Source organism: Neopelma chrysocephalum, unplaced genomic scaffold (assembly GCF_003984885.1).
Source record: "Neopelma chrysocephalum unplaced genomic scaffold, ASM398488v2 Primary Assembly neopelma1_96561, whole genome shotgun sequence".
Classification (NCBI taxonomy): domain Eukaryota; kingdom Metazoa; phylum Chordata; class Aves; order Passeriformes; family Pipridae; genus Neopelma; species Neopelma chrysocephalum.
In genome coordinates, this window is record NW_020925206.1 from 211999 (window position 1) to 237334 (window position 25336).

Consider the following 25336-nt stretch of genomic DNA (forward strand, 5'->3'; position numbering starts at 1 on the left):
GTGAAGATATTTCAATTAAAAAAAAGCTTGACATGATTATTTGGTAGGTTACAGCCTTCAAATAAGAGTGTCAATAGCTGAATGCCATGGAAAAAAAGTAAATAATCTGCAGACACGATAACATTATTGCAAACAACCTTAAATACATTTTTGTATTTGCAAAAATCTAATTATAAAATTGAAATGTCCACACTTTGATTTTTGACTTGTTGACTTAAAATATTAGCAATATTGGAATGGTATGAAATGGTTTACACAGAGAGGGTAAATTGACTCCAACTTCAATGAAACTTCAATATTTAGAAAACATTAGATTATAAATTAGTTAAGTCAATCACATGCAGAAAGAAATCAGGAAAGGAAATAAAATAAAGGAAAATGAAAAAAAAATTTCATAAAAATGAACAGATTAATTTAGGCAATAAAATGCCAGTTTAAGGAAGAAGATAGGACCAAAACCATATTTACTGTCCTTATTTGAGTCATAATTCAATAAAAGTTTTTTAAAAAGGGAAAAGATCCAGTAAGTTTGATCTGGGTTCCATTAATTTCTTCCAAAATTACTGAGGCTAGGAAAGAACAATTATTACAGCAAGATGCATGGAGGTCTTTTTTTTTCGCAGAATCAACAATAGATCCCTCTACTGTGTTTCAGTAGTTTTGAAAATACTTCAAAACAGTTAAGAAACATCAGGATAAGACTACCATAACAGACAGATGCAAATGTTATTATTAGAAAGAAATTTTCATACAATCGTAGCATGGTTTGGGTTGGAAGGGACCTTTAAAGGTCATCTAGTCCAATTCCCCTTCAATGATCAGGGAAATTTTCCACTGGATCAGGTTGTGCAGAGCCCCATTCAACCTGACCTTGAACACTTCCAAGGGTGGGGCATCCACAACTTCTCTGTGCAACCTGATTGTTCCAGTGTCTCATCACTCTTGTTGTAAAGAACTTTATTCCATATGTTCAATTTAAATCTACCCTCTTCCAGTTTTAAACCATTGCTCCTTCTGCTGTCACTGCAGGCCCTGGTAAAAAGTTTCTCTCCATTTTTCTCATAAGCCCCCTTTAAGTATTGAAAGGCTGCAATAAGGTCTCCACAGAGCCTTCTCTTCTCCAAGGCTGAACAACCTCGCTTTCTCTGCCTGTCTTCATAGGAGAGATGTTCCAGCCCTTTGATCATTTTTGTAGTCCTACTCAGACCCACTCTATCCCACTATCTAAGCCGTTGATGAAGATATTAAATGGTAGTGGTCCTAGTACAGGCCCCAGAGAGACACAACTCATTACTGATCTCAGTTTGGACATTGAACTGTTTGCTGTAACACTTTGAATGAGGCCATCCAGCCAGTTTCTCATCCATCTAAGAGTCCATCCATCAAACCTATATCTCCAGTTTAGCAGCAAGAATGGTGTGGGGGACTGTATCGAAGACCTTACAGATGTCTAGATAGGTGACACCAAAGCAGTCACTCCATTGTAGAAGGCCACTAGATTAGTCAGGCATGATTTGCCCTTGCTGAAGCCATGTTGGCTATGTCTAATAACCTCCCTGTCTTCCATATGTTTCCTCCTCTTTCAGGAGGATCTGTTCCATGATCTTTTAACTAGTGCATGACACAGGAAATAGAGGAATACAGCTTTCTGATGTAGAAAAGCTTGTCCTTTAATTCTTATTCTTTTCAGTGTGAAGATTCTGGACTTCCTTGTCAGATTCAAGGCAGATTTAGCAATTATTTGTATATCTAAGTTTTAATACATATTTATGGCATTTTGCAAAAAAAATTATCATCCATGTAATTATGATGCTAACATAATTTTAGCATATTTCTAGGTTGTCTTATCATGGAAACATTTATTCTAAAAACATCCAAAATTATCTAAATGTCTTTCTTCACATTTTACAGAATTCAGTTTCCCTCACCCAATTTTAGCATTTTCTAAGAAAACTAAATTCTTCCAAGAAATTGTATTGACTCCTGCTGTCTTTTTCTCCCATGATGATAAACTTTAACAAAACAATTTTGGTTTTCACCTCCATATTACCACATCCTTTGGCAGGGGAGATGTCAACAAATGAAAATAAGTCTATAGACTCTACCCAATATACTCATACATTCATATCACAATCCATATTTACATTTCTGTGGTAAAGGAATACAAGAATCTGAAGACTGCGAAGCAAAAAGGATGCATTATGTATAGAAATTCAGCAGCATTTAAAAATACAAAACTATTTATACCAGCTGAAGAAAAAACATGTTTACATAACATTTCAAGGAAGACTAACACTATTTAAAAACAAACTGAAGATTAAACTTTGAGCCTTTCTCCTTTACCTAAAAGTTATATTTAATGGCTTTACCACTATATTTGCAACCATCTTTTTATGCAAACATCTTCATCCTTTTATTACAGAAAATTCCTAACTACAGGATTTGCAAAGACAGAACAAAGCAAAAGGCAGAAGAAGAAAACATATTAGAGACTAACATATTGTTTTAATTTGTCTCATCAAATGGATCTGCAGAATTCTTATAATAAACTTATTCAGAATAATAGAAATATTTAAAACAAAATCTAAAGTATATTTTTTATTCAAAGTGTGTGTGCTGCTTCTTTCCCCCTTCATCTGTTCTTAAATTATTGTATCAGGTACACAAAGTATAGAAAATTATTTTAAAATGTCAAACCCAGACTACTTAAGACTTATTTTGTTATTATTTTTACATTTACATTAGGACCTAAAAAATAGGCAAATATGGTAAGCAGTGTTAACACAATACAGAACCTAGAAAAGAAATGCACTCTACAATGTCATGACACTTAGTCTGAAAAAATATAGTGAAATAAGATGTAGATTACAAGCAACTAAAATGGAAAGATTACAAGCAAAAAGTAGCAATAAATTAAAACAAACATTTAGAGGCAGGCTAAGCATGCAGAACAAGATAGAGATTAGCTTTCGTGAAAGAAGAGACAACTTACATGGCTGTTGAGAAGAGAGCTTCTGTGAGTAGAAAGACCATCAGACTTTTGAAGTGTCTCAATCGCCATTTCAATCTGATAATAGATGTCATTAGAAAATGACTCAAGACAAGACAGTATAAAAGACTGATCAGAAAAACTGTGATAGATTGCCTTAACTTCAACAGAAATATCTAGTTCAGTCACAGATAAGTGATATTTTCTACTTAAAGGTCCCATCATGAAGTCCACGTGAAGGTAAACCTCCCAGTGAAGTCAGGGAGGCATTTTGCTTGCATATATACTGCAGGATCCCACTTTCAAAGTCCAATTTACCTTCCTCCCTACTCATGAAATAAGAGAAGTGGATTTACCAGTAAGCTACATTGCAAACAGTAAAAATAACTGAACAATCAGTGTTTTGAATAAAAGAAAAAAAAATCCCAGAATAAAATCATAAGAAAGGCCTCAGTGTTTCTTCCTCCAAGTATTTGAGAAAGAACTGTGCACACTCTGAATATGAATAAGAAACAAAATTTCTGCTCTCTGCAACCATGGAGTAAAATCTCAATCATTCAGTACATTTTCTGCCATTAGCTTCCTGGTATAGGATATCACCCCTACAGCCTGTTAGAGCATTCTTTGAATATCCAGAGCTCTCATAGTAAATGAAAATTGGAGGTTTACACAGGCAGTAAGATCCATCCTTAAAAAAAATTAAAATCAGATGGGTTCAGAATAATACTTTAAACGGAAAAAGTATTATAAACCACTAATTATAAAGTAGTAATATAAGTCCTAATACAAATGAGTAAAAACAACCATATCCATTCCCCTTCTTCCCTTCCATATTAATATATCTTTTGATTAAGTCAATAATGACATTAAAAATAAAATTACAATCTAACTGTAGTTTAGCTGCAGAGCTAGAATAGCAAAAACATTGAAAGTGATCAAGACAATGGGATGTACAGTAAAAGAAGGCACATAATGAGTCACATTAAATGGAAAAACAAAAAAGCAATGGAAAAGCATCTGTACATTTAAAACCACTTATATCCCCTGTTGACAGTTTTAAAATAAATCTTCCCTATCCTTCTTTAATTATTACAGTATTATAAAAAAAAATTATGCTGGTAAATTGCACTACTAAAATGAGTTCACTCAATATACAGCACAAAACTGAAAAATTTTTCAGATTATATTTCAATTAGTGCATAAATAAAATGTGCTTTCCCCTTAGCTAATCAAATAGTATTCTTACTGTAGGAATTCTCAATGAAAAAGGAAGTCTTTCTTACAACTGTCTACTATTAGAAGTATAAGCCTTTTTATAAAAGCGTACTAGTATCTGATTAGTATGCAAGAAAATATAATTCAATATTGCAAAAATAATCTTTAAACCCCGATTTTTTTCTTGCTTCAGTAGAAAATACTATTAGGTCAAACTATTCAATCAGACAGAAAAGGTAAAATTTAAAAGGATACAGTATGTTAAAAATTAAAAAGTTAAGATTTCATCATACTATGATCAACTTACTCTATAGTGCAACCATAGACTCTCCCATTTTAACATGATATTATAACATGATACATAATTTAAATTGTAATTCTGAATCTTACTCCACTGTTTGACAATACCTTCTCAATGGCAGTACCACAGGGCTGAAGTCACAGAATCGCAAATCCTGCCTCCTGCTGCTTGTTCAAGCTATTACACTACCCTCTCACTTAGACAAGTTTTTGTGACCTGTTCAAAGAACCAGTCTTTTAAAATCATAAATTATGAAGTTATATATATGTATATGTAAAGGAACACATCCCTGCTTGGTTACAACATATCACTACAAACAGTTGAGGGAACAAGGCACTGGGGAATATATGTGAACAACTGTCACTAATATTACCATCAAAGGCAACATAGAATCATAGAATGGTTTGGGTTGGAAGGGACCTTAAAGATCATCTAGTTCCAACACCCCTGCCATGGGCAGTGACACTTTCCACTAGATCAGGTTGCTCAGAGTCCCATCCAATCTGGTCTTGAACACTTCCAGAGATGAAGTGTCCACAACTTCTCTGGGCAACCTGTTCCAGTGCCTCACCACCCTCACAGCAAAGAATTTCTTCCAGATATCTAATCTAAACCTACTGTCTTTCAGTTTGAAGCCATTCCCCCTTGTCCTATCACTACATGCCCTTGTAAAAAGCCCCTCTCCAGCCTTCTTGTAGGCTCCTGTGGGAAGATGGCTGGGGGTAAAAATTAGACTAAGAATTATAGGGAAAAATGCATCTGCTACTCCCTGGATGGAATGCAGTTGACATGCTTCACAAGGACTCCCCATACAACAATAAGCATCTGCTACAGAGGATGGAATGGAGGGTGGAGCAGAGTGGAGACTCTGTGGCCTCCCTCCAAAGAAATCCTTGCAGGGAGGGGAACATAGTGGTACTTTGTAGTTCATAAGACTGTATAGTACCTGTCAACCAAGGGAGATAGATGAAGATGTTCTGCTGCTGAGCCAATAACTATGTTGAAATCCCCTCCTTGGATGAACTTGGTTCATGAAAGTCGAATCATAATATTAAACACACACCTCCATTCCAAAGTTACCAGCCTCCAAGATATGGTCACCCTTCTATATTCTTTTGGACTGTATCTTTAAAAGCGAAGCAAGACAATTTTACACCAATCAGAAATAAAGGTGTTTATGACTAAAGTCACTCAAGCTCCACCTTAACATAAAGAAACAGTATAAAAATAAGTCGAGAATAGGGGGAAAATTGGGGGAGACTCCACCGAAACTGCTGGGATCAGTCTACAGGTTGAACCTGTCTTCCCCCCCTATAGGGACACCTATTGGGTAAGAATCATATTACTATTAGGATTAGAGTTCACTTTATACTATAGTAGATTGCTTTAAATACGTTTTTGCAGTCAGATACTATCACCGGCAACTCTCGAACATTATTAACCTGTCACAATTTGTATTAATAAAGAGTCTTATTCTGTAAAATGTTAGAGTGAGTGCTTTATAGGTGCTAGCAGTTGCTGGCAGTGGAAAACTCATTGGGAAGATGCACTGAGGTTGAGAAAAATCTCCCTACACTAAGGATCAAGGAAATCTTCCCTTTTCATATGACAGCTCCCTTCAGATACTGAAAGACCACAATAAGGTCTCCCCAGAGCCTTCTCTTCCCCAGGCTGAACTCTGACTCTCAGTCTTTCCTCATAGGAGAGGTGTTCCATTCCTCTAATCATCTTGGTGGCCCTCCCTTGGACTCGGTCCAACAGGTCAATGTCCTTCCTGTGCTGGGGCCCCAGAGCTGGATGCAGGATGCTTGGTGGGGTCTCACCAGAGTGGAGTAGAGGTGCAAAATCCCTGCCCTCAACCTGCTGGCCACGCTGCTTTTGATGCAGCCCAGGACACAGTTAACTTTCTGGGCTGCAAGTGCACATTGCTGACTCATGTCCAGCCTCTCATCCACCAGCACCCCCAAGTCCTTCTCTGCAGGGTTGCTCTCAGTCTGTTCATTCCCCAGCCTGTATTGATACTGGGGGTTGCCCCAACCCAGGTGCAGCACCTTGCATTTGGTCTTGTTAAACCTCATGAGGTTCTCATGGGACCACTTCTCAAGCTTGTCCAGGTCCCACTGGACAGCATCCCATCCTTCAGGTGTGTCAACTGCTACACTCAGCTTGGTGTTATCAACATATCCATGGCCACAGATCCATAGATTTTAAAGCCAGAGAACTTAATGACTATTATGATCAGCTCGTCTTATTTTTTTGAATAATGTAGGTCAAGAAGTGTTTGTTACCTCTAAAATTCACCCTTAATTATTTCACTAATCTCATGAAGTATTACTGAACTAGAGCAAGTCTTTCAGAAAGACTTGTGATCTATATTCAAAGTTATAAGTATTCATCATATTCTAGTGTGACCTGTTCCAATAGTAATTCTTTTCATTATTAAACATTTTGTGCGTTACTCCTTGTCTAAATTTTGATGAGTTGCATTTTGAGTTTTATCTGCTACTGAAATATCTCTTTACCATCAGATAACTTTTTCCCATGCAGGCACCTAACCATAGACAAAGCACCTCTAAACCTTCTCTAGCATGTATATAAAATGGTTTAATTTGAAGGCAGATTTTCCAGACAATGAATCATTTGTCTTGCTCATTTTGAAAACTTCCAGCTACTTCTGGGTTCTCTCTCATTCCAATGTATTTTATTTTTAAAAATTTCCAGTTTCTGACAGGCTTGGGTCCTTAGGTTTTCAAAATGTTCTATGTGAAACAGGCCCCTGAATGTTGGGGAAGCATCAGCAACTTTAATGGCAAGTTATTCACATGCAGAATCTGTTCCTTCAATCTTTTAAGTTCAAAGTTAGGGCCAGGAACTTAGACTTAGGTTCTGGAAAAAGATGAGCATGAACTTAAGTTCACCTTCATTCAGAGCATTGTTTAATTGTATATCCCAAATTAAAAAGCGATTATCCCAAATAGTGTTTTGGGATTTGTGGTAGTTTGGACTTGGCTCCCCTGCCAAGTGCTCAAGACCACAGCAAAAGGCTTCCCCCCCCTCCCCCCTTTTTTATGAACACAGGGGAAGGAAAGAGAAGGAAAAAAATCTACCAAAAAAATGAAATAACAGAACCAAAACAGTATATATATATTTAAAACTTATATACAGTTACAAAAACTATATACATGCAAGAAAGAGAATCCCAACACCCCAAAAAACAGGAAAAAAACCCCAGATATACGCAACCAATAAAGAACTAGCAAACAAAATCTTAATACTTTCCTTAAGAAAGCAGAAGCCACACCACCAGATCTCTCTAATCGGGAAAAAAAAACCCAACAACCTCTCAAAAAAAATCCACAGGCCTACACTCCCACACGAGGAACCCAGCCGCAGGGAGGTTGCTTGCTTCCTCCAAAGCCGCTGGAATAGATCTCCCTCCAACTTCCTTCCCCCTTCTATTTATATTTCTGCTTATGTAAAGAATAGAATGGAATATTGGGATATGGGTACTTCCTTAGTTTTGACCTGGTTGCCAGGAAGAGGCCTAAACCAAACCACTACAGAGTTTTTTATTAAATTGTAGTTTTGACGTTTTGGGAAAAATTAAAAAAAAAATTGAACCGTTTAAATTATATTATGCACATATACAGATTAATTAATTACATTCCTTACATTTCTAAGGACAATCAATCAGAAATTATAGGCCTATTTACAACTGGACTACTAATTGACAAAAAAATAACATACCTATCTGTTTGAATGTGTGATCAGTCATACTTTTTTTCTTGAAAAACTAATTCAACATGGAAAGACATTTATTAAAATGTTTTGACTGATAACTGAAAAAAGTTATCATTCCCACAGCAGCCCGAACCAAAGCATGTTAAACATTTCTGCATTACTAATTACTAATGCATATAATTATGAGTGGACATATTAATATAAACATGGGTGGGGAAATTATGATAATTATGGAAATTGTGATTTTAGACTTCTCCATCAGTTCACCCAGTTTGCCTTCTAAAGTGCTAATTTAATATCTGCCGTAGTCATTAATGGTTAAGGAAGGTAGAACATTTCTGTGGATAATAAATTCAAAAGTGTAATTATTATACATGTCAACTAAATCCTACAATATATGTAATCTTATTAACTGTTGCTGTTAGTTTAAGTTTTTTTTCTATTAATATTTTATCAGATGAACATATACATTAACCTCGTAGATGTCTCTATAGTATATACATAGAAAAATACTTAAAAATCCATTATTCACATTGAAAAATTGCCTTCCTAAAAGTCAATGGCAAGGAAAACTTTGTTTATGATTCAAGTACTTGACGCAAAATACTTAAGTTGTTCTGAGGAGGTCAGGACATAAGGAAAAAAAACACTTGAAAGTTTAAGCTCTAAATTACTGAAATTACATGGGCATCCTTCAATTCATTGTCTATATTTGTTTGCATTTCTAAACCCCTGTTCACTGACAGTAAAACAGGCTACTTTTGATGATATCTTAAAGTTTAAGACATCTGCTGCCTCATGTCCAGAAGAAATCCATGTCTCTATCTACACAGGCACTGATTTTTAACTTTATCTGCTTCCTTTTATTTTTATCTGCTATATATTTAGCAAGTTTTAACTTTATCTGCTTCAAAAATGTTACCATTGTAGGTTTTATACGAAGTGAATTAAAAAAGAAGTTTTCTTTAAGTTGTGGAGAAACTATTAATTCACCAAATGTGTATTCAAAAAATTGAATTCAGCACAGCTAAGACTTGGATACTAGTGATAACTATGATTGCTGTTATAGCTTTTCCTCGTAACAATTCTTACATTCTCATTGACAATCCTAAAACAAGGTCTATACACATCACTATAATAGTCATGTTATATGATAAATGGTTGAGAACTCCAAAGTGTTTTCCACACATATTTCAAACCAGTGCATTCATACAAATGGTACTGTCCTCTGAAGAGGTACTCATGCCAGAGCTTTGAATTGGGCAGACAAACTTGCCTAGAAGCAAAGACTTGAAAATGAAGCATCTGTTCTCACAGACTAAGCAAGTGTAGTAGAGCTTTTACTAGGTTATATCAAATTTTACTCAAGAGAATGAAAAAGTAATTGAAAGACAGAAGAAAAAAAAGCAATTCTTTTAAGATTTTGGGAAAAAATAAGTTTTGTACATATACACAAAAAGATCATAAAAGATGTGAAATATGTCTCTTATTAAATATATATGCCAACTTTAAAAGAACTAAGAAAGGCTTCAAAAGTGTTTATGTTGGACTAGATGCACAAACAGCAGGAGGTAGCTCATATTCAAAGGAGAACAAGAGAGAAAATAATGAATTACTGGAACAGTGTTGGCCACTTCAGTAAGAACAGCAGTTATCTAATGAAAATACTGAAATTTATCAGAATCCACAGAGTTAGACATAGTTGTGGTCTCTGCTACCGTATCACTTTTCATAATGTTTTACTTCTGTTTACTTTCCAAAACAGAATACTGTAACTAATATATTTATAATATTTAAGGAGAAGAGAAACAAGTCCAAGAAAATAATGGCCTCCAAAATTCACACTTTTCCCAGTTGGAATGTTTAATTAGTCTGAGGACTTCTTTTCTGTTCCCTACTCAGATAGGACAGCTGGGAGAAATGAATGGGGGCCCTAATTATTTTGTTTGTTTTCTGATGTTGATGTGAGGGTATTTCAGGTGCTATGAGCATCCATTAAATTTCATTAAAATAAACACATCACAGTTATCTTCAGTAGTCTGCATGTGTATAGGGTATGCATATTGACTGATGAATATAAATATTTCTTATGATCAGAAAACAACATATGGGCCCACCATATGGAGCAGAAGCATACATAACATCCATGACTTGGTAAAAATTCAAAATATTTGGCATTTATACCAGATGACTCCCTCCTCCCTAAATTCTCAAATGACAACTCACTGTCCATTTTTATTTCCTTGCTGGATGTTTCAAATGGCTGGTCAAATTATCGATTCCACTCTTTCTCTTTGATACAACCCCTTTTTATAAATCAAACTGTAGTTTGGATACCTCACCTTTCTCATACACTTGAGATTCTAAATCTCTGAGCTGCCCTGTAGTTGATCTGCCAGATATGGTACAGACTCAAAAATCTCCCCAAAACATTGTCAAGCTTACTTAGGATTTCTAGAATAGGCACACTCCGGTGAACTTAAAAACACATAGCATGAGTCATACACTTCCACATGAGTTAGTCCCAGAACAGAAAGTTCAGATAATTATTTTTTAAAATTCAGAAAAAAATATGACAAGATAGAATTGGCAAGAGATTGTCACTTTTGGAACAAACTGTCTATTTAATTAGACATTGTGCTGATTTTGCCTGGGGTAGAGTTAATTTTCTTCACAGTGGCTGGTATGGGGCTGTGTTTTGGATTTGTGCTGAACACAGGGTTGATAACATAGAGATGGTTTTCTTATTGCTGAGCAGGGCTTACATAGAGCCAAGGCCTTTTCTGCTTTTCGCTCTGCCATGCTGGCAAGGAAGTTGAGGGTGCATGGGAGGCTGGGAGGAGACACAGCTGGGACAAGTAACCCAAACTGACCCAAGGGATAAAGGGATATTCCATATCATATGACATCATGCTCAGTATATAAAGTGGGGGGAAGAAGGAGGAAGGGGGGTATGTTTGGAATAATGGCATTTGTCTTCCCAAGTAACCATTACACATGATGGGGCCCTGCTCTCCTGGTAATGGCTGAACATCTGCCTGCCCACGGAAAACAGTGAATAAATTCCTTGTTTTGCTTTGTTTGTGTGCACAGCTTTTGCTTTTCCTGTTAAACTGTCTTTATCTCAACCAACGAGTTTTCTAACTTTTACCCTTCTGATTCTCTCCCCGATCCTGCTGGTGAGGGAGTGAGCAAGCGGCTGTATGGGGCTTAGTTGCTGGCTGGGGTTAAACCACAACAGACACACAGGAATGCACTCCTCTAGAAAAGTGCTAACACCATGCCACTAAGATTTGAACTGCAATAGCAGCAGTGGCTAGTCATGTTTGACCTACTTTATACATTTTCACAGAAAAAAAGGAAAAGAACAGACAGAAATTCACTTCAGGGATTCAGAACCATCTCAAATATCAAATTTTGAATACCTCAGAAAAAAAATAGTTGTTGTGTTCCTCTGACCAATTTTTAATAATGAGAATAGTTTTCCATAAGAGTGTATTGGGTTTATGTGGCAAGGTTTTGGTAGACCTGGAGGTGCAGGGATGGCTTCTGAGAAGACACCAGAAGCTGTTCCCATGTCAGAGACAGTTCCAGCCAGCTCCAAGACAGACCCGCCGCTGGGCCAAATCTGAGCCAATTGGTGATGTTGCTAGAGCCTCTGTGTTAACATATTTAAGAAAGGGTAAAAAAACCTTCACAATGGCAGCTAGGAGAGAGAAGTGAGAATATGTGAGAGAAACAATTATGCAGCCACTAAGATCAGTAAAGAAAGAGGGGAGCAAGTGCTCCAGGTGTCTGAGCAGAGATTCCCCTGCAGCCCATGGAGGTTAACACTGGAGCAGATATTCACCTGCAGCCCGTGGAGGACCCCATGATGGACAAGGTGGATGTGCCCTGAAGGAAGCTCCTGGCAGGAATGGTGGCCTGTGCAGAGGAGTCCATGCTGGAGCAGGTTTGTTGGCAGGACCTGTGACCCTGTGGGGGCGCATGCTGGAGCAGTCCATTCCTTAAGGACTGCACCCCGTGGAAAAAAAACATGCTGGAGCAGTTTGTGAAGAACTGCAGCCAGTGGGAAGGACCCACATTAGAAAAGTTCATGAAGGACTGTCTCCCATGGGTGGGACACCATGCTAGAGCAGGAGAAGAGCATGAAGAGGAAGAAGAGGCAAAGTGTTATGAACTGACAGTAGCTCCCATTCCCTGTCCCCCTGTGCTGCTCTGAGGGAGGAGGCAGAAAAGTAGGGAGTGAAGTTGAGCCTGAGAAGAAGGGAGGGGTGGGGGGAAGGTGGTTTTAGATTTGTTCCTATTTCTCATTATCCTGCTCTGTTTAATTAGCAATAAATTACAATAATTTCCCAAAGTTGAGTCTGATTTGCCTTTGAAAGTGTGGTGGGTTGACCTTGACTGGCCTCCAGGTGCCCACCAAGCTTCTCTAACACTCCCCCTCCTCAACCAGACAGGGGAGAGAAAAATACGACAAAAAGCTTGTGGGTTGAAATAAAGACAGAGAGGCAGAGGCAAAACAGACTGTTGAGGACTGGGAGTAAAAGTGGCTTGGTGGGCACCTGGTGGCTAGGTCAACCCACCACAAAGAGTTATTTCAGAAACAATTTGTTTGTAATGAATACACTAAATAAAACATGCTGATATAGGTATGTGATCTACTGAATAAATATATTAAGAGGCAAAACTAGAAAAAAATACTAGGTGCCACAGGGCTTTTTAAATTTAATTTTTAACACAATTTAAATTTTTTAACACAACAAAAGATAATGTCTGAAAGCTAGAGAGAAATAAGCAACATAAGCATATGAGGCCAGAATGTAAATGGTGCAAGTGTGTCTGACCTTAGTCTCATGGGGATTTTCTGGAAATCCAGTGGGGGCTGTATGGGGCTGACAAGGGCAGAGTAGGACATATATGTACTTCTATCTACTGTGCAACACTGAAACCTATCTCTTTTCCTGGAAAGGGATAGGGACAAACCACGATGCTTCACAACTATGAAGCAGAAAGAAGCAGAAGGCAGAGTCTTGGGGGACAGAGGTTAATGAGAGTGCAAGACCCCCCAAATCCTCTAAACTTGACACCGCAATAGTTAATTCATAACTGACCAACATTGTTAACAGTGGTACTAATTGAACATTTGAATGACTGATTAAACAGATTATTCACCTTCTTGTGTTTGGAAACCTAGACCGAATGCCTTTTTTCACTAAACAAGTCACTGTGTTCAGAAGAAGATTTGAATAAAAATGTCAGGCCTGTATGATTAAAAGGTCAGATTAGGTGATTTAATATTCCAATGTAACATAAAGATACATGTATCTCTGATTTTTTTATCTGAAGCAGTTTGTTCATCTTAGGATGAATCCAACTATAAAAACTGTGCTGTCAACTACCAGAGGTGAGGAAAAAGGAAAAAAAATCCTTTACCTGGAAAGAGATTGGTTGTTTGAATGAATAAAATCTTTTTTCAAACTACTTTCCAAATCACAACCACTCCAGCTTAAAGTAAGGCTATGTAAGCTTACACATTTTAATTTTTTTCCTCTTAAAAGAATTATAATATCTCCTCCAAAACTAATTATCAGGATTTGACATTACTATTGGCCCTCCTTATTTGTGGCTGTTATTCTTTTTCTCCCACTCCATTATTGGATGGTTTATTTTAGAAAGGTACCATGTTTTCTTTTCCATCAGGACAATGCTTAGCACACTGTACTTAGTACCAGAAGTATTAATTAATTAATTCATATTGACTTTGTTTTTATTTCCATGTACCTTTTGTTGTGCACAAGCATGAATGAAATAGGATAAATTTCTGAGTCAAGAGTTCCTATGGCTAGTGATGACTGATGAATAACAGTGATTGGAGATCAATCCTTATGAAAAAACAGAACTAATACATGGGAGTTCCCAGCTGACAAGTATAATACATTGTTTAATTTAATAACTATATACACATTTTAAAAGTTTTGGCATTAGGAAACATTGATATTATAATTTGAATTTTATCAGAACAATCTTTAAAACATTTACATTTAGTAAAAAGTGCAGGGTGATTTAAATTCTATTATTTATAGGGCAGATAATTTTCTAATTAGTCTTTGCTGTAGCTGCCCATCCTCTGGCAGTAACTGTCAGTAACCCACCCAGACTCATCATTCATGTAGGATACAACATGTAATATAATTTCAAATTGCTACAATGTATTAGTAGAATTAACAGGAAGACCTAAGATCTTATAAATGTTACAACTAATTTGCTAGTTACAAAAATGTAATTATTTGATTAGTAAGGGTGAATAAAACAATATTAAGTTGTTTATTGCAAACAGTGAAACAGAACTAAATCTTGACATGGTAAAAGTGTCAGAGGTTATAATAAGCCCATGCCTGGTTCATTTGCCTCCATGTGAAAATTATCCAAAATTAATTCAAAACATTTGAATACATTTGATGAGTATTACATTGGGAAGCAGGTCTGGCTACATATTATTGAGATCTCTTAAATTCTCTATACAAGTATGAAAAAATATTATGATGGTGCTGGTAGAATTAGGATTAAAAGTGAAATGTACCAGGTACAAAACAAGAAACATTGAACTGCTGTGTTGCTCTAGTTTACCTGGTTTATTTATACCTTCTAGTAAATTTGAAACTGAGTATGTATTTGACATCACAGTTTAAGCTGAACTGCTTAGATTTCAATTGACTATTGCTTGTATGAGTGTTGCCGAAAAGCTGATGAAGAAACTCTCTAGACTCATTTTGAGAACAGAGAGCCAAAAAGCATACAGGTTTTGAACCCTATATATCAAGAGCCTTAATTCAATTAGAGATGTAAAGAACTAATTAGAGTTCTCAAGACTGGTCGCAGCCTGTGCTGCAGTGATCATGCTCTGGTGGAATTCACAATCTTGAGGGATTTGGGCCAGGTGAAGAGTAGAGTCAGGGCTCTGAATTTTGAGAGCAAAATTTAAGTTGTTTAAAGAATTAGTGGATGGGACTCCCTAGGAAACTGCCCTCAGGGATAAAGGGGCTGAACAGAGCTGGCAGCTCTTCAAGGACATTATTCTTAGAGCACAAGAGCTCTTGATTCCATCAGGCAAGGAAGGCAGGAAGCCAGCATGGCCCAGTAAGGATCTCCTGGTCAAACTAAAGTATAAGAAGGAAACGCACAGGCAGTGGAACTAGGGACATGGGAACCTGTGAAGAATATAGGGATGCTGCACAAAGGCGTAGGGATGGGATCAGGAAAGCTAAGGCACAGCTGGAACTGAATTTGGCAAGGGATGAGAAGAATGAGAAGGGCTTCTACAGGTACATTGGCCAGAAAAGAAAGATTAAAGAAAATGCACTCTCCTCTCTACCCTGATAAATAGAATAGGAGAACTGGTGACAAATGACGTGGAAAAGGCTTAGGTACTCAACAATTTTTTGGTCTCAGTTTTTAATGAAAATCTCTCTTCCCACATCTCTCAAGCCCTGAACCTCAAGGCAGTAACTGGAGAAGTCCCTACCATCATAGGAAAAGATCAGTTCGTGACCACCAGAGGAACCTAAGCATACACAAGTCCATGGGACCCAATAAGATGAATGCCAGGGTCCTAAGGGAATTGGCAGATATAGTTGCCAAATCACTCTCCATTATATTTGAAAAGTCATGGCAGTCAGGAAACACCCCTGGTGATGGGAAAAAGGGAAACATTTGTACCCATTTAAAAAAAAGCTAAAAAGGAGGACCCTGGGAACAATCGACCAGTCAGCCTCACCTCTGTGCCTGGGAAGACCATGGGACAGATTGTCCTGGAAAGTATTGAGTCCAGTATTATTTAACTTATTCATCAATTACTTGGATGAAGAGATAAAGTGCCTTCACTGCAAGTTTGCTGATGATACAAAATTGTGAGGAGTGGCTGACACTCCAGTGTTGTGCTGCCATTCAGAAGGATCTCAACAGGCAGAACAGAATCTTTTGAAATTCAACAAAGGCATGTGCATGGTCTTGCACCAGTACAGTCTGGGGGTTGATCTTCTGGAAAACAGCTAAGGAGAAGGACCTGGGGATCCTGGTGGACAATAAGCTTTCCATAAGCCAGCAGTGGGCCCTTGTGGCCAAGAAGGCCAATGGTATCCTGGGGTGCATTAGGAAGAGTATTGCCAGCAGGTCGAGGGAGGTGATCCTGCCCCTCTACTCAGCCCTGGTGAAGCCACATATGGAATGCTGTGTCCAGGTCTGGGCACCTCAGTACAAGAGAGACATGGAGCTTCTGGAGAGGGTCCAATGGAGGGCTACAAAGATGATTAAGAGACTGGAGCACCTCACTCATCAGGAAAGGCTCAGGGGGCCTTTGGACCTGTTCAACCTGGAGAAGAGATGACTTAGGGGATCTTATCAATGTATATAAGTATCTGAAGGGAGGCTGTCAAGAGGATGAAGCTAGGCTCTTCTTGGTGGTGCTGAGCAATAGGATGAGAATAAACAGGCAGAAACTGGAACACAGGAAGTTCCACCTGAACATGAGGAAGAATTTCTTTACTGTGCGGGTGACCGCGCACTGGAACAGGTTGCCCAGAGAGACTATGGAGTCTCCTTCCCTGGTGATATTCAAGAACCATCTGGATGCAATCCTGAGTAACATATTCTAGGGCCCTCGCTTGAGCAGGGAGGTTGAACTAGTCAACTTCCAGGGGTCCCTTCCAACCTTACCCATTCTGTGATTCTGTGATTCTGTGATTCTGTGATTCTGTGACTGTGTATGTCAAAACATGGAAAACAAGGAGGTGATTAGAGACACAGACAATATGACCACCAAAGGCAAATCATGCCTGACTAATCTAGTGGTCTTCTACAATGGAGCGACTGCATCAGTAGAAAAGGGCAGAACTATGGATGTCATCTACCTGGACTACTGTAAGGCCTTTGATATGGTCCCCCACAACATTCTGGCCACTAAATTGGAGAGATATGGGTTTGATAGATGGACTGTTAGATGGATAAGAAACTGTCTGGATGACCACATGTGAAGAGTTACAGTCAATGGCTCCATGTCCAAATGGAGATCAGTGACTGGTGGTGTCCCTCTGGGACTCGTACTGGGACCAATACTGTTTAATATCTTCATCAATGACACACACAGTGGGATTGAGTGCACCCTCAGCAAGATTCCAGATGACACCAAGCTGAGTGATGCAGTGGATTTGCTATATGGCATCAAGAGGGACCTTGGCAGGCTTGAGAAGTGGGTTCGTGTGAACCTCCTGAAGTTCAACAAGGCCAACTGCAAGGTCCTACACCTGGTTCAGGGCAATCCCTGGTATCAATACAGACTGGGGGATGAAGGGATTGAGAGCAGCTCTGCGGAGAAGGACTTGGGGATATACTGGTAGACGAAAAATTTACCATGAGCCAACAAAGTGCACTTACAGCCTAGAAAGCCAATCGCATCCTGGGCTTCATCAAAAGAAGTGTGACCAGCAGGTCAGTTGAGGTGATTCTCCTCTACTCCACTCTTGTGAGACCCCACCTAGAGTACTGCATCTTGCACTGAGGTCCCCGGCACAAGAAAGACTTATAAGAAAGACAGGGATAGACTTTCTAGTAGAGCCTGTAGCAGTAGGACAAGGGGCAATGATTGAACACTGAAAGAGGGTAGGTTTAGATTAGACATAAGGAAGAAACTGTTTACAATGAGGGTGGTGAGACACTGGAACAGGTTGCACAGAAAAGTTGTGGATGCCCCATCCCTGGAAGTTTTCAAGGTCAGGTTGGTCAGGTCTTTGAACCACTTGATCTAGTGTAAGATGCCCCTGCCCATACTGTTTTCGGTTTTGGGCCCCTCACTTCAAGAAAGACACTGAGGTGCTGGAGCGTGTCCAGAGAAGAGAAAGGAAGCTGGTGACAGTTCGAGAGAGTAAGTCATATGAGGAGCAGCTAAGGGAGCTGGGGTTGTTTAGCCTGGAGGAGACTCAGGGGAGACCTTATCCCTCTCTACAACTACTGGAAAGGAGGTTGTGGCAAGATTTTCAGTCTCATCCACATTCTTATGCATACAAGCATCCCCAGTGAACTGCACTGGTTTTGGCTGGGTGTCCTGGGTTACACAAAGACTCTGGTATCTACCTTTTCTCTTTTCTCCAAATATGCCTACTAATTTAGACTGTGGGGAGGGACTTAGGATACGGGTGGTACTCTATTATCCTAGGAGAAGAATGTATCCACCAGTGTGAAAAGACTGGAAGACTGATGGCTCAGAGGGCATGCACACCTACCACCTCAGGCTACAAACTGGATATTGTTTCTTTGTCCTTACACAAATGACTCATCTGTGACAACTCCCCTCGGGGAGACATCAGGACAATTCATACACATGGCCTGAAGGTATTCATCTCTGCTGATGGCCATAATGGATCCACCTGTGCTTAGATGTCAAAGACTCTTTAAATGTCCTGTGATCCGGTATTAATCATCCAGTGAAGAACTCCCTGCCCCAGGGGAGGTACCAGAGGCATGCCCACCTACCCTTAGCCCAATAAAAGACCACACTCGGCAGATCAAAGGTCTCCTTCCCTCACTCCAGGGGACTTCTACCACCCAGGGCTTCTACTACCACCTACAACCACCATACGAGTTGCAGCAACCAGGTCTCATTGCTGGATCCAGCGGATGTCTCGTGGGTCCTTCCAGTAACAGCCCTGCTCCAACGGCCTGTGCCAGCACTGCAGCCTGTGAGATCCTGGATCTGAATCTCACTGAATTATTGATATGGGTCAGAACCAACTCACTGTGTGTGTGCATGTGCATGTGGGGAAGGGCTGGGCCTAGACCTGCAGGTACATGGTAAGGCCTGCACATAAGGCCTGTGCTGAGGGCACATGGCAGAGCCAGAAGGCAAGGCCTGCTGCCCACGCAGAGCACATGGCAGAGCTGAAGGCCCTGCAGCTAGGCTATTGGTCAAGGCAGACCTGCCTAGTAAGCCCGCCCACACCATGCCCCTGCAGCCTGTGACTGGCTACAGCACAACTCACTCTGGCCTGGAAGGCACTGACCGGATATCCTGCTGGGGAGGGAAAATGGAACTCTGTAAATACACAAGACTCCATGCGGTCTCTCTTCTCCCTCTCCAGCCGGCACCATGTGAATCATCGAATCTTGTCGGTAACTATTCTCCTTTCCTTTCTCTCCTTCTCTCTTTCTTTACCCCTTTTAATCTGTTTTCTTCTGTTACTCTTTTCCTTCTCTTGTGGGCAACTTAAAACCAATGAACTGTGTTTTACTAAAGTTGGTATATGGATTGTTTTTAGTGGGTGTTTCCTGTGGAATGGGTCTTTGTGCTGAATGTTTTAGTGAAATGCTTTTTTTCTTGGTTGTATTTTACTCCTGTAAAAACCTTTTGTCAAAATATCTTATTTTTCTCACTAAATTAAAAAGAATTTATCTTAGAGAACAGTGTGTGACTCTTTCTCTGGATGCTAATTAGAGGTTATAATGAACCAAAAGGCTTTTTAAAAAGTCTTAAATAAAAATGTGACCGCTCTGGACAGTTTGTAGCTTAATCCAGAGTGCAACACAGCCTCACTAGAGCACTGACCCTCCAAACCATTCCTGACAGGTTTCAATGGGTGGGGGGAGGCCAACCACCATCTCATTTTGGTCCGGTGGGCGGGACCTTGGGAATTATTCTGGTTAGCTTAACCCAGTTTTCTCAGTATTGTTTATCATTCTTCTTGATAAAGAGTTATTTTTTCACTTACATCCAGGCATATTTGGTCTCTCTCTCTCTCTCTCTCTCTGTATTGGAGAGAACCAGGGGTACTGAACTGGAGGAAGGAGGCTTCCATCTGAGGTCTCTGCCCCTCCAAAATGTCTCAAACTGAGACACCAGGATAGAGTTAATTTTCTTCACAGTGGCTGGTATGTGGCTGTCTTTTGGATTTGTGCTGAAAACAGTGTTGATAACACAGGGATGTTTTGGTTATTGCTGAGCAGGGCTTATCAAGGCCTTTTCTGCTTCTCACACTGCCCTGCCAGCAAATAGGCTGGGGGTGCACAAGAAGTTGGGAGGGGACATAGCTGGGACAGCTGACCCCAACTGACCAAAGGGATATTCCATACCATATGATCTCATGCTCAGCAATAAAACCGGGGGGGAAATTGGCAGGGGGGCTATTGCTCAGGGACTGGCTGGGCAGTGATGCCTTTGGATTTTTAGCTTTTTGTAGATTTTAAAGTAACTGTGTAGTAAATATAGATTTTTAGTATTGTTATATAGTCTCTCACATTTTAGAATAGTCGTTAACACTTACCAAACCCTATTCCCCACTTCATGTAAAATTTTCTAAATTCTTTAGGTTTGTTTAGGCTCCTTTCAAGGCAGGACTATAGTAAATAGTTCCAGGCTGGAACAACAAGATACCATCACAGTCAAAGCAACCTTCAAGCCCGGAACTCTGGAGAAGCTCCAGAGACAGTACATGCCCTGAAGAAGAGGAAGAGGAGGACGAAAGGGGTCTTAGGACCTCTGACTCAATTTCCGGGGACACGTGCCGGGGGGCAGATTTGGGGAGGATCTGGGGGTGGATAGTTCTCAGATCAGACCACAAATTGTGGAACCCCTGGACACAGGTGCGCGTCTTTGTACTCCTTGTGCCAGAAGGCCTTCATTAAAGACCTGTTCTCTATCTTATCTATACTAATATTGTCTGGTGAGTCTTTTTCTCTGGTTTTTAGGCAACAGCAGCTGGACTGGCTCAGTCAGTTGGTGGTGAGCAATTGCTTACATTTCCATCACTTGTCTTTCTTGGATTTTATTTGCACTCTGCTATTTTTTTCTTTTCCTCATAATATATTATTCCTATCAGTATTATCACTATTATTTCTATTTTAAAATTAATAAACTGTTTTTATGTCAATCCACGAGTTTTCTCACTTTTACTCTTCTGATTCTCTCCCCCATCCCACTGAGTGAGAGTGAGTTTGTGTCTCCGTGGTGCTTAGTTGCCAGCTGGGGTTAAACCATGACAGCACTCAATACTATCCACATGTACAAAGTTAAACTAAATGTAAATATTTTCAAGACAAAGCCATGTATAACTGATTCTGCCAACATGCTTTTTGCTACGGAAACATGTCAGCATGCAGGAACATCATAGTGATTAAGAAATATCCCCAAAGATTTAACGTAGTTCTGAAGTACTTACTGTAGCTGGGGAGGCTCGTGTTGTATGAGTCACTGAATGACCAGAATTTTCCATTGAATTGCCAATCAGATAGGTCCCTCCTGAGCTGCTAATGAGCTGTCCTCCTGCAACACCCATCTGAATCCCTCCGGTGCCCACCATACTATGAGAGGAGACCACTGTAGTTGCCTGTGCAGAACTTCCTTGAGTATCGAAGTAATTTCCCCCAGTGTTTTGGCTATACATCTGGGTTTCCGTGTAAGGATAAGTTGTTCGACTTCAGGAAAAGAAAATAAAAGAAGTAGCAGTTATTTATTTTGATTGTTTAAGTGAGGGAAACATAATTATAGAAAAGAGTGTACAGTTGCTATAACCAAACTTAATAAGATTGGCAAAGAACCCCTGCATCTACACAAAATAGCATTTCATATGTCAAAGTACTGAGTAATTAACTTGGACTCACTGTTAAAATAAATATTCATTAAACTTAATAGAAAATGGTTTTAGTCCCATCTGAAGAGGAGTGGAGGAAAGTATGACAAAAATTGAAGATGTGAGAGGGAGATCTCATTCAAGTATTAATATATTATAATTTATCAAACTGCTGTAACTTTTAAAATCCTACTGTCAAAGCTGGATTTTTATTTATATTCCATTTATTTTGTGTACTGTTCTCCTGGTTTCAGCTGGAATAGAGATAATTTTCTTCCTAGCAGCTGGTACAGTGCTGTGTTTTGGATTTAGGATGAGAATAATGTTGATAATACACTGATGTTTTAGTTGTTGATAAGTAGTGCTTATACTAAGTCAAGGACTTTTCAGCTTCTCATGCCCTGCCAGCAAGAAGCACAACCAGGACAGCTGACCCCAACTGACCAAAAGGATATTCCATGTGTCTGCTCGCAGCCCAGGATGCCAACTGAATCCTGGTCTGCATCCAAAGGAGCATGGCCAGCAGGTCGAGGGATGTGATTCTCCCCCTCTATTCTGCTCTTATGAGACCCCCCACCTGGAGTACTATGTACGGTTCTGATGTCCCCAGTATAAGAGGGACATGAAAGTGTTGGAGAAAGTCCAGAGGAGGGTCACAAAGTTGATAAGAGGACTGGAGCACCTCTCCTATGAAGACAGGCTGAGAAAGTTGGGGCTGTTCAGCCTGGAGAAGAGAAGGTTGCATGAACACCTCATAGCAACTTTCCAGTATCTGAAGGGGACCTATAGGGAAGCCAGAGAGGGAATCCTCATCAGGAACTGTAGTGATAGGACAAGGAGTAATGGGTACAAATTGAAAAAGGGGAAATTTAGATTAGATATTAGGAAGAAATTTTTTCACTGTGAGGGTGGTGAGATACTGGAACAGGTTGCCCAGGGAGGTTGTGGATACCCCAACCGTGGCAGTGTTCAAGGCCAGGTTGGATAAAGCCTTGAGCAACCTGGTCTAGTGGGAGGTGTCCATGCCCATGGCAGGTGGGGTTGGGACTAGATGAGCTTTAAGGTCCCTTCCAACCCTTAACATTCTGTGATGTCATGCTCAGTATATAAACTGAGGGGAGCTCGCCAGGGGACTGGAATCACAGCTCAGGGATGGGATGGGCATCGGTCAACAGGTGGTGAGCCATTGCATTGTGCATCACTTGTTTTGTATATTCTATTTTTTTTTATCTTCCTTTGTTGTCCTAGTAAACTTTCTTTATCTCAACCCATGAGGTTTACTTTTCATAGAATCATAGAATCATCAAGGTTGGAAAAGACCTTTAAGATCAAGTCCAGTCATCAACCTCAACAATTGTTAAGTCCAACTGTCAAACCTTTTTTTCCCAGTTCTCTTCCCCATCCCACTGCAGGGAGGGAGGAGCAAGCAAACAGCTGTGTGGTGCTTAGTTGCTGGCTGAGGTTAAACCACGACAACTGTGTACATTACAAAACTGTAAACGTGACAAAAAAATATCAGCCAAGATGGTCCTATATACAAGAGTCCTATAAATGTTTTGTATTGATTTTAAATTCACTGAAACTCTCTGGTCGAAGCTTGAAATTATAAGCACATTTGTATTTTAAGACATTCAGTTAGTTCAGCAGAGTGAAATTTTAAATTGGACAGCAATATGTACAGTGTTATGATGAAAAAGAAAAAAACTAAAATAGAATTACAATTCACGAAGGGATTTGTGAAGGCAGTAAAAAATTCAGAGGAACATCACTAATTTAATACAATTCTTTCCAACTATTAAACATTTTAGCCTAATTAACCAGTTAATCTTAAACTTTTCACTTAACTCATGAACTTTGTCATTCTTTACTTCATGTTCATAATGACTTGAATCATTACCCTTTAATGGGTTATAATCTATTATTAGCTATTGAACACAGTGGATATTTGGTCCTATGTACTAACTTGGTGTTTCAAATTGATATAGCTCAAAATACACAAATAAATAATACTCATTAGTTTTTCTAAAATGAAGAATCTGGATTTTGAAGTAGTTAAAAATTGTAACCAACTTTTCAACATCAACAAGCTTTATACCATGGTTTGTATTACAATAAAATAAGTAAATGACAAAAATTAGTTTATTTACCCAGATGATAATTTTGACATTTAATCATAAAATCCTATAATTCTTCTTAAAATCAACTGGCACTAACATTTTGAATCCATAACAACAAACAAGTCAGAACTTCTGTGGTATTAACAATGGCCATCACGAATTCTCCCTTGTTCTTCAGAGACAACAAAAATCTCTAAAACTTAATTTTAATATCCCAAAAGCTTTTCAAGTTATGTACTATGTTACTTGTTTTCAGTTACTTTAGATAATTTAAAATCTTTCGGTTTATTCTAGGTATTTCAAAAGCTTTAAAAGCAGATGAAATTCACAGTTAATCTTGAGGGACTACAGTGCAATCTAATAAAAACTAAATTTAAAAAAAAGGGGAGAAGGAGAGGTGAAAGGCTCTAGAACCTGTATAGTCATCTAGTAGTATCTTCTTTTAAGAGCTAGAATCAAGCCATATTTTACATCGCAATAACATGTATCCAGGCAAGATGATTTGGAAAAATCTTCTTGGGTGTACCTGATTGATTTTATTAAACTGAGGCATCACTGAATGCCTCCAATGGATGGTAAGTCATCTGTTAACCAGAGCAGATGCTTTATATGCTATATATTTCTTAGAACCAGACAATGTAATAAACAGCTCTATTTAATAGAGAGTACTTAAGAAGAACATGATTAGGGGAAACAGCTCAACAAGTGTCTTCCGGGGGGTGGAACACTGGAATTTCCCCCAAAAGGGGAAAGAAAAAACAAAGATTGATGCAATTCCTAGAGAATGCCCTCAGTTATTCAGTTTATTTCTCCCTCTCTTCTGTAGGCTACAATCATCAATACTGGAAAGATTGATCTGTCCAACTGACAGGGAGTGAATAATTAGATTCCTAACTCTTTGTCTCAGTTTAACGAGATAAAAATGTTCCGTTAGGAGGGCGGGATATGGGGAAAACAACCAAGTTCCTCCCTCCCAGTAATTACAACTTCGAAATTAAGAGGCTCCAGTCAAAAGGTGTGGAAAAGAAAAATAACAGATCTTTACTAAAGAATATATATATAGGTAGGTCCCCGGGCGCCCCCCGAGCACGCCGTGTGGTCGGGGCCGTCCCCGGGCGCCCCCCGAGCACGCCGTGTGGTCGGGGCCGGCGCCGCGCGCGCTCCGCGCGCGCGGGTCAGTCCCCAGGGCACGGCTGCAGCAGGCGGCAGGGGCGGCAGGGGCAGCAGGGGGTGGTGGAAGGAGGGGGAACCTTGCCGTCGGATGCTGGACACAGTGGAGGTGGAGAGGGCAGCCTCGGAACACACAGGTTTGCCGTTCCAGGTTTTGGAGGGGAGCGGGGGGGAGGGGGAGGGCTGG

The 25336-nt window shown here is 39.6% G+C and overlaps 1 protein-coding gene across 2 annotated transcripts in view; it reads right to left on the reverse strand.

The window, feature by feature from the left end:
- The window catches only part of LOC113981462 (transcription factor RFX3-like), a 106952-nt gene that overhangs the window by 42512 nt on the left and 39104 nt on the right, over positions 1-25336 (reverse strand). For both annotated transcript variants that reach the window (XM_027708859.1, XM_027708860.1), the window contains exons 3-4: positions 21452-21707; positions 2993-3067 (exon numbers count right to left, since the gene is read on the reverse strand). In XM_027708859.1, the coding sequence (XP_027564660.1) occupies positions 2993-3067; positions 21452-21707 (331 nt within the window). The remainder of the gene's footprint in view (positions 1-2992; positions 3068-21451; positions 21708-25336) is intronic.